Source organism: Aphelocoma coerulescens, chromosome 8 (assembly GCF_041296385.1).
Source record: "Aphelocoma coerulescens isolate FSJ_1873_10779 chromosome 8, UR_Acoe_1.0, whole genome shotgun sequence".
Classification (NCBI taxonomy): Eukaryota; Metazoa; Chordata; class Aves; order Passeriformes; family Corvidae; genus Aphelocoma; species Aphelocoma coerulescens.
In genome coordinates this window covers 685,384-699,331 of record NC_091022.1, presented here as the reverse complement: position 1 = coordinate 699,331, position 13,948 = coordinate 685,384, and the positions used below count along the sequence as shown (strand labels likewise).

The window sequence follows — 13,948 nt, the reverse complement described above, 5'->3', positions numbered from 1 at the left end:
GACCCACCCCAGGATCCATCCCTGAGGGACTCAGCATCACACTCGCTGGCACTTGTCCCTCCAGTTGTGACACAGGGTATTACTATTCCTTTTTGGACTTACTTTTGCCATGTATCTGAAGGGAGAGGTCCTTTGTCCGGGTGGCATCATGGTCGCAGACACCACACTGGGATTTCCATGAGGAGTGGGATTTTCTGCACCCTCTCCCTGCTGTAAATAACCCTAATGAGGGGCTTCTCCCATGAGCAGCCTCCTGGGACCCTGTGCAGGAGTGGATGGCACTGACTAGGGTTCAACTGGTGTTTGCTTCTTGTGTCAATAAATCAAATTTTTTTTCATCTCAGTGGAAATCAACGCCCACCTAAAACTCCCTGATGCTAAAGCTTCCACTGGGGAACTAATAGTCACATTTGTAAACCTGCTCTTTTTGTAACCTGTGGTTTCCAAATCATCATTGCTGCCTGAAAAAACAGCCTGTTCTCCCCCAGCTAAAAATAATTTTATCTGAAAGTGTGCATAAAATACCTTTACTCGTTGTGAGGCAGAACCAGTGAGGAGAACATCTGCATTTCCCCTGGGGTTTGGGGACACTCCCCTTGTCTCAGAGCTAGCTGGGTGCTGAAGCTGGAGTTGTGACCTGCTTAATGCAGTGTGACCTGGACCAAAAAAGGGGACAATGGGTCAGAAATGGTCAGAAGTGACAGTGGAAGGTTGGAGACCTTTTAATTGGTGGTCCTGAGAAAGTGACGCTGAAAGAGCTTCAGCCACCAGCAACTGGAGCATGAGCTCCCTGCTCCCTGGGTGCCATTAGGAATAGAGAACAAGGACCCTACAGCTGCCTGCTTTGTCCTACACCATATTTGATGGAAGAAGAAGGGTTAAACTCCCTCTGCAAATATCCAGGTGGGTGTGTGCTTTACACACTCCGGTGCCTGAGCATCATCAAAGCACCGTTGGCTTTTTTTACAGCAGTAATACAATAACATGTGAGAGGTGAAGGGGTGGGGGAATACTGCTAACAATGGGGAAGAAATCCAAACGGGAATCAAAAGGCCCTTGTGAAGCTGTGCTGCTCAGGAGCTGGGGAAGCAGCCGCTGTAAAAGCTGGATAAATACGCTGGGGTCACTAAAAGGAAGCGCTGCCATCAGGGTTTTTGGGAGGGTTTAATAAGAGCCGCTACACCTGGGTGTCTTTTGTGAAGCCCTTGGGCACGGTGGTTTTCATTAAAGGATTTTGTGGGGTGGAGCGTGGCCAAGGGAAAGCAGGAATGAGGGATTGCTGGCGCTGCCTGCCATGCCCTTAGCAACCCCACAGCCAGTGCTGGAACAGGAGAGCCTGGCTCTCCAAGTCCTGCCCCAAAATCCCGCGTCCTCTCCCGGCAAAGCCGAGCAGCAGCTGTGAGCCTGGTCTCTCTGTCTGACCTGCCAGGGAAATCCTGCGCACACTTGTGCCCTGGTTTCCTGCTGTGGCTGGTGGGAAGCAGGACGGAATAGTTCCGAGGAAGATGTTTCCTGCTGTGCTGTGGGGTTGCAGGATGAGCCCAGGGATGAGGAGGGCAGGTTGGCTTTTTTGCTTGTCTTGGTGCTGCCTGGATTTTGGGATGACTGTCCGGGAAAGCTGCCTTTTCATGGTTCCCCCTGAGCTCCCCCATGGGAGAGGCAGGGATGTTTTGCCCTCAGGTATTTACTGCACCTTGCACAACCCCAGTTCTGTGTGTTTGGGTGCTCTTTTTAACCTTGGAGTTCCAGAGATGGGAGGGGGATCCTTGAACAGGCACTGGCAGCAGCTCCATCTGGGAGTATTGACATGCTGCATGCCCTGGTGGTTTGGGGTGCTGGCCCCACGGGTGCCTGGCACACCACACCAGTGTGAGAGCACACCTGGGCTAGGAACAGGCTCTTCCCATGGTGCCCAGACCTTCATTTCCCTGACCCAGGAAGTACAGCGCACCTCCGAGCAGGGAAGCTTGGGAGAATGGGTAGGAGGCTTGGAGAACAAGTGCTAAATCAGAGCACAAGTGAAACACCCTGACATGGTTATCCTGCTGGAGCCAGAGCCACTGCAAGGAGTGCTGTCCTAAAGGGATAAACCAGCAAAGAGACAACCCCAGGTCCAAAAGCCCAGCAGTACTTTGATCACACCAGACAAGATGTTTTCCCGGCTCTTTCCTTCTTTTCCTTTCATGAATCTTGGCAGTCTCCTACCTGATGCCTGCCCCCTCTCCCACCCCTTTCCCAGCTCTTTCCTTTCAGGACAATTAGTAAAATGTTTGGTCTTTCGTTTGGATGAATAATTAATTTCCCAGCTCGGTGAATGATTCATGTGCCATATGCCACAGCCCTGAGACATGCCCGACACCAGCACCTCGTACAAAGGGCAGCACCGCTTCCCTGGCTCGGTGAGGGGATGGGGTGGTGATGAGGGAAAAGGCTTCCTGCTGCTGGAGATGGGAGTGGGGATCCTGGGCTTGCAGAACTCTGGCTGTGGCTTTGGGGAGACAGGCATCCCGCCTCCTCCCAGCGTAGGATCTGGTCCGCGTGTCGCTCACGCGATTCCTGCTCCATCCTTCCCAGCTCCTCTTCCCTGCCGGTTGGTTTCCTGAAGCCGCAGAGTGAGTCAGTCCCTCCCACGTGGCTGCTGGTCCCGGGGGCACTGCCTCCCCTGCCAGGCACCCCTCGATCCCCTGTTGTCCCCAGGGGCTCCTGCTGCACCCCAACATGCTTGCAGAGCTCCTGCTCTTGGGTGAGGCACTCTCTGTCCTGTGGGGGTGAAGCCTTGGGCTTCTTTGCACTGTCACGTACCTTGCTCTGGGAGAGGGGTTGGAGGGTATAAGCCTGGCCTGAGGGAAGAGACAGTGGGTTATTTCCTCCTGATCCTCGTGTGAGGAGGTGGGATCACACAGGTGGGTGCTCTGGGATCTCACACCCCTCCTTTGGCATGAGTTCAGGCTGGCCCTGCTGTGGTGCGCCCTTGCCTGTGCTCCATTTCTCTTGTGAGGCCATCTCTCCTGTCAGTGACTTTAGGTTCCCACCAGGTCCTGTGTGGGCAAATGCAGTTTTACCAGCATCATCTCCCCCTGCCAAATCCTGTATCTGCTGAGAGGCAGCGTGGGGACTGGGCAGGAGGGAGACGTGGGGTTTGGCCAACCCGCAGGGTCCAGAAGAGGGGATACTCCCTCATGCACCAAACCCCAGGGACTCCTCTGGGAGGAGGTGGCCTTGGGGGATTATGTCACCTCCCAGATCAAAGGCTGGTAAAGGCAGATTTTGTCCTTCAGCCTCATCACACCACGCGGGGAGTCACTTGTGCCCATCCAGGGCTCTCCAGGCTGCTGGGAAGGGCAGGAGCAGGAGCTTTGCAGCAGCTCAATCCACCTGGGTCACAGCCCCGAAACCTAGAAAGAGCAGGCGAAGGTGATGGAGGCTTTGACATTACTCTGAACTGTGCCAAGGGCAGGACTCGGCCCTGGTGTCCCTGTCCCCTGGGGTCCCTAAGGCTGTGCTCTGCTGTGGCATCAGAGTGGGTGACCTGATCCCGCTGGCCCTGCCTCGAGCCAGGTTTGGACCCAAGAGCCTTTAGTACATCCTGCTACACATGATGCCATCTGCAGAGAGGGCAAGGATGGATTCACCCCACTGATTCACCCCCAGAACAGGGCAGGAACGAGGTGAGTTCATCAGGTACCTCACTTTCTGTGAGCCATTTGACCAGTGTATTAATTATGAAGTAGTCTCCCTCGTAGAGTCAGGTGGCAGTGCAAGCCTTCAGGGGCCTTTCCACTTAATTATAAATATTAATTTGTGTGCCAGCCAGCACCCTGCCTGCCCCAGATTTTGGGCTGAGATTAGTCTGTCTCAGCCTATGCCTCTCTCCACCCAGCACACCCTTTGCTGGGACAGTTTGTCTGCGTGAGCTTCAGCAGTGCTCCCCGAGGGGAATGCTTGAGGGGGGCTCAGTTTGGGGCTGGGGGGGGTGAATCGAGGGTCGGTCTGATCACTTGGAGTTCAGCCTTTTCTTGGGGTCTCTGGTGTGAAGCTCTTGGCAGCGTGGCCTGAGCTGTGTGTGCTGTCCCTTACGGCTGAGGGCTGCTGGTGGGATGTGACGCGATGGGACATGATGGGATGGGATGATGGGGATGGGATGGGATGGGATGACGGGGATGGGATGGGAGCCCAGCAATGCACAGTCCCTGGCACAGGCAGAGGAGGCATGATGGGTGCTGTAGAGTGGGATAGTGCCCGAATTCAGGGCTGACTTTGTGTGGGCAGGGTCATCAAGCATCACTCGTGCTTTGTTCTGCACGGTCCTAAAGAGCAGGGAATTCTTTAAAATGCGATTATTCTTGGGGCTTTTTTTCCTTCTTTTGACCCCTGGTTGAAGAGATCTAAAGGTGCAGGTCTTCAGCTGGAGGCAAGGGCATGCGCTCTGCTCAGCTGCTGTGAGCTGGAGCGGTGCCCCAAAGCCCACAGGTGTGGTGGCCCCAACGGGAGCTCGTCCTCCTCCCCAGAGCCTCCAAATAAATGAAACAAAATAATCATCGTGGTTGCAAACACAAAACATTGGATTATTATTTTTTCCTGTCCTGAAAGAGTGTTTTTGTCTGCTGGTGATTGCTCACTATTCAATTATACTTCAGTGGATTAGCATATATTTCCCATCCTGCCTCCTCTCTCATTTGCATCCTTCCAAAAGCTCCTCTCTGCTCTTTTCTCCACCTGAAGTCTCTCTTCCCCCTTTCCTCTGAAGTAAAACTAACCCCTTTGCCTGGGTGACCTATAAAAACGCCTTCACTTTTTTTTCCCTTCTTTTTTTCCTCCAGTACATATGATGAAAAGCATGAGATCATTGGGATTTTTATAGCCTAAATCTGGCAGCTTTTTTCAAATAACTTGGATGGTGAGATGTAATTTTAGTTTGGGTCCTTGCCTAAAAATAAAGAATAATTATTAGCACATCAGACGTGGATATTGTAAGTGATCGAAAAGGGTTTAAATTGTTCTACAGATACCAGAGCTGCTGCCCTGTGGCAGCACAAAGGTCTGCCACAGCCTGAGCCCCATCTCAGGAGCTGTGAGAAACCTTAATTCAGAAACTGGGAGTTATGGGTGATGTGATTAAAAAAAAAAAAAATTAATAAAAGGTATAATTAGAGGGTTAATAAGCAATTGACAGGTGAGCTATGCTGAAGTCCGAAGCAGCAAGGTTTGCTTGGAGCATTGGATTTATAATTAGCAGTGATGTGACCGTGGTGTCTGTGCCTTCCAGCAAGCCTGGTTATCCAGGAGAGGGGATGTCTGTAACTTCCAGCCACAGAAGGGCTTGGGAAAAGCAGCCAGTAGCCAGGCTGGTGTGCCTGGAAGCTTGGTTAGCTTTTCCCGGCTACTTTATTAGGTCTAAGGGTGATCCGGGGCTGCTCAGACCCTGCCCCGAGGCTCTGGGCTGTATGGGTTTGCCGGAAGCAGCTCCTGCAGTGTGTGGTCCCAGCGCCTCTGCCCTCGCCAGGAGCCACGGCTGTGCCTGCGGAAGGATGTGCAGGCACCCACAGCAGTGGGTCAGCTTTTTGTCATCGCTCGGGTGACAGGTCTGAGTGCAACCGCCTCGGTCTGGTGATCTGTCCAGACCTCCTCCCCAAAGAGCTCGCGATGTCCCCTGTCCCCCAGCGAGGACAAGGAGCATGTCACCTTGCCACAGAGGACTCCCATTCTTAGCAGCTAATTTGGAGCGCGGCGACGGAGTGCCCTGAAATCGCCCGAGCCTTGCCTGGAGGCTCAGCGCGGCGGCTCCGGAGCCCTTCAAACAAATCTGGGTTAGCCGAGGACTTTGCAGCCGGGGCGCTCCCAGGCGCTGCTCCTGCCCCGGGGACGGGCGGTGCGGGGAGGCTGCGAGAGGCGGCGGCCCCGCCTCCGTCGCTCCGTCCGTGCGGGACCGCGGCTCGCACTGGTCCGTGGTGACAAGAGAGAGCTGCCCATCCCAGTCCTGCTCGGCTGCCAGGAGCATTCCAGCTGGGCTGGCTTTGGCAAGCCCTCGGGCGAAGGGCCGGAGCCTGCATCCTGCCCGGGAGCGTCCCCAACCTCCCGGAGGTGCTCAGTCCTGGCTGGAGTGGCCCTCCAGGGGCTGGGACATGAGGAGCAAAAGCTAAAGGAGGGTCTCGGGGTTTCCAGCATGACGCTGGCACAGTGTGTCCCCATGGTGGCATTTTGTGGAGCGCTGGGGTGCCCTGCTCTCGCTGGCAGGGTGTGTGAAAGGGCTGGCAGTGACGGGGCTCTTCTCCCTCCCTCGTGCCGCCGAGTGGATGTGCTTCATCACACTTATTGATTTTGATCTTACAACCAATTTAACAGCACAGCTCTCCCCAGCCTCTGGGTGCTCCTGACTTAATTAAGTCCCTTTTCCACTCTCCTGTCTGCCCAGTGGGCAGCAGGGGCTGGGCACAGGCTGGGGCATGGAGACTGTGTGGAAAGGGCTCAGGGGAAAGGGAAAGTGTCAGCAAGGGTGAAAGATCCCTGTAAATATCAGGGATAAGCTGTATGATACACAGGGAGTGGTGGGCGATGCGTCCCCACTGCTGCTGGGGCCAGGCTCAGGGGCATCAGGCTCATCCCTTGCTCTGGGGCAGGGAGGAAGAGGAGACTGGGAAAAGGAGTTGAAACAACCCGGTTTGCAGATGTGAGAGCATTTCTGCTGCCAGGGTATCCTAGGAAACCCAGCTGCCTTTCTGGAGGGACAGGTTGGTACCTGCTGTACCTCAGGGAGAGGGTGAGAGAAAGAGTGCTAATTGCTCAGCGCGCCAGAGAGCTGCTCTGGCCTGTAATTAGATGAATTAGTGGAACAATGACCCAATTTCCCTCGGTTTTTGGATTGCTGCAAACAACCCTGAGGTTGCTGCCTCCCTCTGTCCCGTTCTCCTCCCCGTCCCCTCCTCTCCCACCCCCTGCTGCTCTACTGCAACGTCCCTGCTTCTCACCCAGCACCTGGGGACCAAGCCTGGATGGGAGAGGGTTCTGCCAGCATCCCTGAGGTGCAGTATGCCTGTTCCCAGAGCAGGTGCAGGGGCCCCGAGTGTTTCCACTGCTGGACTCGGTGTGCACCAGCTCCCTTCTGCCCCAAATTGTTTTCCAGAGATGGGCTTGAAAAAAATCTTTGTGTTTTAAAAGAAAACCTCTGGAGTCCTTCCTGTGCCTGCCGGTTGTCTTCCAAGGTCATCAAACTTTCATTACTATAGATTTTGGAATGTGTGTGAGGCTCTCGGCTCCTTCTCATCAATCCCAGAGGTGGGACTCTGAGGAAGTTCCATGTGTGGAAAAAACCAGGGCAGCTGATGTCTGGAAATGCTGCCACAGGAGCATGGAGGGGAGTGACTCCCATCTCTGAGGTGCTGCTTCTGGTCCACGTGCCACCTTCCTGGAAGGGAGGTGGATCCTGTGCAACCGGGATGAATGCGGTGTCGGTGGTGTTGAGACCCCAGATGGAATCCATGGGTGATGTGGGGCTGTCCCCAGCCATCCTGGTGTGTGGGGAGCACTGATGGGGGGCTGCTGGCGCTGGGGGCCCCTGAGGGGCTTTGTCTGATCATGGTGGCCCATGAACTTGGGTACCAGCTTCAAACGAGGCTCACTGACCTTTAGGAGGAGCTGAATCTCTGTACCTGCCCAGGGACACGGTTTTCCTCGTGGCTTCCCCCAGCCTGGCGTGAGAACACGGCACTGAGGAGGCCAAGGGCTTTCCCTGGGATAACTCTGCTCTGTCCCTGTGTGCCCGCAGCATCCTCGCCACGGCCGGGACACACTTCAACACCCACGTGGACCTGCGGACGCTGCGGGCCGTGCGTGTGCTCAGGCCTCTGAAGCTCGTCTCGGGCATTCCCAGTAAGTTGGATGCCCCTGATTTTCCTCCCAGGGTGTCTGCATCCATCCTCGATGTCATTGGAATGATAGGGGTCCTTGTGCCACCTTATCCCACCTCTCTGTGTAGTGGGAACTCCAGGGTGGCAGCACTTGGTGTCCCCGGGTGGCACTGCCCCCTGCCCAGCCTGCTCTGTGCTTGGCAGAGCCCGCTGGCAGCTCCCCTTCCCTGGCCAGAAGGAGGTGGGTGGATCCTTTCAGGACTGGGGTTTATTCAGGGGAGATTTCTTGCTTTTTTTCTTTTTGTTGCAAGATTTCATCTGTTGGCACAGGGATAAATAAAGAAACTAAGCTGTGCTGGCACCGGTCCTCCTGTCCCTCCTGCCCTGGGCACTGGCAGTGCTGGATCCGTGCCCGGGGGGCAACGAGGGGGATAGAGCTGCACAAGCCATGTCCCACCGAGTCCAGGTGGGGCAAGTATAGGCAGGACATTAGAGTGGGCACCAGAAACAACCTCTTATGGAGCCTTGCTCTGCAGCTTGGCTTTCCCTCCCCTGGGATGGTGCTTTTCTCCAGGATCCTCCTGCCCAAAGAGACCCTCCCAGCTGTGCTGGCCTCTTGCATCTCTCTGATGACTGTCCATCCCCTCTGCTCCCTGTCTCCCTCTTGCCAGAGGTGGGATGGATGTGTCCCTGGTGGGGGGTTTGCATTACTGTTCTGAGCTGTGCCCTTTCTTTCCTCTCCCAGGCTTGCAGATTGTCCTGAAATCCATCATGAAGGCCATGGTGCCTCTCCTCCAGATCGGTCTGCTGCTCTTTTTTGCCATCCTCATGTTTGCCATCATCGGCCTGGAGTTCTACAGCGGGAAGCTGCACCGAGCCTGCTACACAAACAATTCAGGTGGGGACAAGGGCTCGGCACCCTCTTCACATCCCAAGAGTGGAAAAAAGCTGGGATGAGCTGTCCCTTACCTCTGCCTCCTTTGGCTCTCTGCTGTGTGCTCGCAGGTGAACTAGAGGAGCTGGACCCTCCCCATCCATGCGGGGTGCAGGGTTGCCCCCCGGGCTACGAGTGCCGGGAGTGGATCGGTCCCAACGACGGGATCACGCAGTTCGACAACATCCTCTTTGCTGTGCTGACCGTCTTCCAGTGCATCACCATGGAAGGGTGGACCACAGTCCTGTACAATGTGAGTGGTGCTGCTCTGGGGGCTCTCTGGGCAGCGGGGGGTGGGCAGCTGGAGACTGTTTCTGTGTGCTGTAAGCTCAGAAGATCGGGAGTTTCCTTCATGATGGGAATGGGGTTAGTCCTTCCCGTTTGAGCAGAAGATGGGGGACAGAGGGGTGTGTTCTGTGCCTCCAGGCAAAGGGAGCTCTGAGGGCCTGGTCCCCATCTTTGACTGGGTTGTGCAGCTTGTTGCAGAGAGCAAAACCTTGTGGGCCTGTCCTGCAGTGATCCTTCTGTTTGAAGGCTGTCCCTGGGGAGGCATCCTTCCTTGCCTGCTGCTCCTCTGCTCCCCAGGGCAGCTCTGTGAGAGTGGATGTGTTTTTTGGGCTTTGCAGACCAGGCAGAGGATGTCTGGTGGCCTGGGAAAGCCTCAGAGCTGGGCTCAGACCCCTTCTCTGGGGCAGGGACAGCATCTCAGTGTCTGACACAGAGCTGGGACCTCTGTCCTGAGGAAGCAGGGAGTGGCTGGGCTGAGTTCCTGTGGTTGGCAGCTGCTGATGGCCAAGCCCTTGGTGTGCCCAGAGAGCAACTTGGGGGCAAACCTGGAAGCATGGAAAAAAGCTCCAGGCAGTCCCAGAGTGCAATCTCGCCGTGGGCGACTGGCCGTATAAGCATGTTTGAGTTTGTGGGCTAGAAGCAACCGTGCCTGTTCTGTTCCCAGCCTAATTTCAGCATCAATTTTGGCGTCATTGCACCGGGAATGTTTTTATACCCTGGTTCCCATAACACCCGGAGATTTGCAGAGTGGCACTGCTCTGCGGGAGGCAAACTGGGGGCATGTGGTGGGGAAACTGCTTCGGGAGGGACAGTGCCATCGGGGGAAAGGCTGCTTTTAAACCCCAGGCCAGTGTCAGGCTGTCAGCACTGGGGCCCCCTTTCTTGCTCAGTCTGTCACAGGGTCCCTCTGGGGCTGCAAGGTGGCATGCGGGGGACAGAGGGATTGTGAAACCTAGTCTGGAGTGGAAAGGGGACAGTTCATTGCAAAGGCTTGACCTTTCCACGAGGATTTGGTTTTCCTCTTCCTGAAGGAGATGGCAGTGCCAGGATCCTGCTGCATCAGTGGGGGAATTAGGCAGGATTGAACCACCTGAGTGTTCAGACCAAAAAGCTTCACTGTTGTGTCTGTTCTGGTGTATCAATGCGATTGATACACTTGACCACAGCACCAATTGCCCAGGTGTATTTGAGTTTATCAGGAAGGCAATTTTCCAGTGCCCTGGGCAGCTGCTCCCACTGTCGTATGCAGCCTGTGCATGCCTGTGGCTGGTGCCAGCCCCCTGCCCTGAGCCTTGTTCTTGTGTCAATGACTGTCCCCTGCAAGACCAGCTTCCATCGGCACTCCCCGTGTCTGCCCCTTCCCAGCCTTTGGTGCCTGCAGCAATTAGCAGCACCACACCCTGTGCTGGAGCCCCACTGGTGGGGTGTGACCGGATGGGGAACAGACAGACAGTTTATGGTCTGATGGACCTCAGGGGGTTGTTTGAGTAGGTCTGGTCTCCTGCTGCTTGGGGTGTCCTTGCTGGGAAGGCTGGAGCTGATCCCTTCTGGGATCTGGGATTTGCTGATTCATCACCTGGGTCCTACTGGATGGGAGGTGCTGCTGGGAGCTCTGAAAACTGTGCCTACTCTACAGGAACCCTTATTTACTACCCTAGCTGCTAAACTGGGGCCTCTCTCGGACCCCTGTGCGGGTCTGGGATCCAAATCATCTTCTCAGCACCGTTAGCAAAGCTGGGCAGACGTGCTCTGTCACCGATGTCACTGTCATGCTCTGTCACCATGTTCCCCAATGGCCAGGACCACAAATAAGGTGCCTCCCTTCCCCGCTCCTCTGCAAAGAACCAGCTGTTAGTGACCGGTTATGGAAGGAGCAGGGACCTTCCTTGGCTTTTAATTGAATTAGGATCTGGGGCCTTGGTATCATGAAGTGCTGCTGATTCACCTCAGGGGGTGGCAAGAGCCGGTGATCCTGGCACTGCTGGGCTGCACGTCCCGTCCTCTTCAGGGACACAGGCTGCCTCTCAGGGGGCTTCATGGTGCAAAGGTTGTGGGTGCTCAGTCCTTTTGCTACTTGGAGAAAGAAAAATGGATTTCTGCCTATTTTTAATAAAAATATGAAGGATGCAGTCCCTGGGGGATGCAGGAGGAGGGCTGGAAAACCACAGGGATGCTCTGCCATCACCTTCATCACTTGGAGCAGCAAGCCAGAGCAGGCTCCTGCTGCTAACCAGCGTGGACCTTGCCCAGCCAATGCTCCAGGTTTGGGGGGCTCAGCAGGGGACTCTGCTTTCCCACTGGGATAAAGTGATGGGAGGCTGCGTCCTTGCGGATTAACGCTGCAGGGGAGAGGGAGATAGCAGGAAAACCACTTTAGCAATCTCTCAAAGAAATTGCTTACTACAGAATTCCCCTGTGTGACTGTATCATGATTTTAAGATCTGTTTTTCCACCGTTCTACCAGTTCTAGGAGTGTGGCTCCTGGAATTTGCAGGCAGTACTGTAACAAGCTAATTTCCACATGGATTATTTCATCTATGTGCTTGCTTTTTGCTTTCTTTGTATTAGCTTTGCCTTCATGAAGTAGAAATCACAGTATGGGCTGAAATAAAAGAATTGTGGGGTGTTATGGCTTTTCCAGCTCCTGTCTCCGGGAGCCTGGGGGACTTTGATTTCTTTTGAAGGGGAGTTTGACTTTGAGACTGCCTCTGTGGTCCAAAACAGGGGCTAAGAAGTATTTTGGTTTTCTTCTTATCCTGGAGCAGGCACCCCTTCCCTGGGCTGGCTCCAGACCAAGCCTGATTTCTGTAGGAATCAGAGGGAAGTACAGTGCAGGCAAAGAGACTCACTGTCCTACTTCTCCGCCTCTGCAGCCGTGCTGGCATCGGGCAGGGGCTGGGATGCAGTTTGTCATTAAACAGCCATGCTGGGGCTTGGGGGGATGGCAGGGCTGGGGAGGGGCTGCCCGGGAACAGCACAGGCACTCGGTGATGCTGGCGGCTTCAGATGCTCAGCCCGGCTCCCAAGATGCCAGGAAGCAAACAGGCAAGGAGTTTGAAAGCGATATTTCCTCCAGAATGCCAGCTCGGGAGGCTCTATTTATTCACTGCAGTTGTTTATTTGTGTTCCCGTTTGGAATTGCTCAGCTGTTGTGCTTGCAGGTAGCGAGGAGGAGGCTGGCTTGCCGGGATCTGGCACTCCCCTCTTCCCCCCACGCCGCCAGGAGCTGAGGTGGGAAGAAAAACACCCGTGGCAAGGATGTGCTGGGGGCAAGTGGGCTCTGTAAGGAGGTGCAGGCAGGGCATTCAGGGCCGTCTGCTCCTCCTAGAGCAGGTCTGGAGCACAGCTTGGAGGAGGAGTAGCTGAGGGAGCTGGGAGGGCTCAGCCTGGAGTAAAGGAAGCGCAGGGGGGACTTTCTCACTCTCTACAACTCCCTGACAGGAGGGGACAGCCAGGTGGGGATTGGTCTCTTCTCCCAGGCAACAGGGTGAGAAGAATCGTCCTCAAGTTGCACCAGGGGAGGTCCAGATTGGATATTAGGAAAAACTTCTTCTCCAGAAGGGTTGTCAAGCCCTGGCACAGGCTGCCCAGGGAGGTGGTGGAGTCACCACTGCTGGAGGGGTTTAAAAGGTGTGCAGATGTAGCACATGGGGACGTGGCTGGGTGGTGGCCTTGGTAGTGCTGGGTTAATGGATGGGCTCAATGACTTTAGAGGGCTTTTCCAACCTGGACACTGTTCTGATTCCTGCTGGCATTGCTCACAGGGTCTGAGCCTGCTGCCTGTTCCCCTGCATGGGTCTGGCTGTCAGGTTGGACTCCTCATCCTCTCCTGGCACAAGGCATTGTGACCATTGGGAAGCAGGAGGGCAAAACAGTACAGGGAGCCTTAGGAGATGCCAGGGCTGAGTGCTGAGAGCCTTCAGCAGCAGGAGGGGAGCATCTGCTGGGGGGAAGAACATCAAGCTCTTGGCGGCTTCCAAAAACCCCTCCCAAAATGCGGTGGTTGTGGGCAGAGCTGTGTCCATGGCCTCGGGGGAGGTGGGTCTGGGTCTTGCAGCCCCAGGCAGAGCTGAGCAGCTGCAGCAGAGAGCCAGGAGGCTGCAGGGGCACGGGTTGGGTGCCAAGTATGAGCTGTGTGTGCGGGGACGCTGCAGGAGTGGCTGGAAAACAGGAGCTGCTGCAAGGATGGGGGTTTGCAGCATGTGTGACTCAACCCCCACGTGCTTCCAGCATGCTGGGGGTGCTGGGACCAGGAGGGGAGGACATCTCCTCAGTGTTTAGGATCTCTACACATGGGGTGCAAAAGTGTTCTGATGAATCTCACTACGTGCAGAAGGCGTTTCATGCTGCTGGGTACAGGGCTAGGTTTGCACAAGTTGGCTTGGACTGGTTCTGTCTGTGAAGCACCAAACTTGAGATCACAGGATCACAGAATGGTTGGACTGGAAGGGGCCTTTTAAAGACCATCCAGTCCAACCCCTCTGCCATGGGTTGGGGATACCTTCCACTAGTCCAGGTTTCTCAGAACCCCATCCAACCTGGCCTGGAACACTTTCAGAGATGGGGCATCCAGCACCTCTCTGGGAAACCTGTGCCTGTGTGTGACCACCCTCCTTGTAAAAAAATTCTTCCTTATATCTAATTTAAGTCAACCCTCTTTCAGATTAAAACCAATACCCTTTGTCCTGTGACAACAGGCCCTGCAAAAATGTTTGTCCTCATCTTCCTTATGACCCCTGTTAAAGTACTGAAGATGTTCTGCTGGAGCCTGGCTTTGAAATGCGGTGACATAGCCATCCTTTTTGGAACAGGCAGGCTTGATTTGGGGTGCTGGGAAAGGCAGGTGTGTTATATCACTGGTCATGCTGGAGGACATGGATCA

The 13,948-nt window shown here is 55.1% G+C and overlaps 1 protein-coding gene across 1 annotated transcript in view; it reads left to right on the top strand.

The window, feature by feature from the left end:
• CACNA1E (calcium voltage-gated channel subunit alpha1 E) overlaps positions 1-13,948 on the top strand; it is a 105,812-nt gene that overhangs the window by 28,314 nt on the left and 63,550 nt on the right. Inside the window, exons 5-7 of the mRNA XM_069023196.1 lie at positions 7,763-7,866; positions 8,590-8,742; positions 8,850-9,031. Coding sequence (XP_068879297.1) covers positions 7,763-7,866; positions 8,590-8,742; positions 8,850-9,031 — 439 coding nt within the window. The remainder of the gene's footprint in view (positions 1-7,762; positions 7,867-8,589; positions 8,743-8,849; positions 9,032-13,948) is intronic.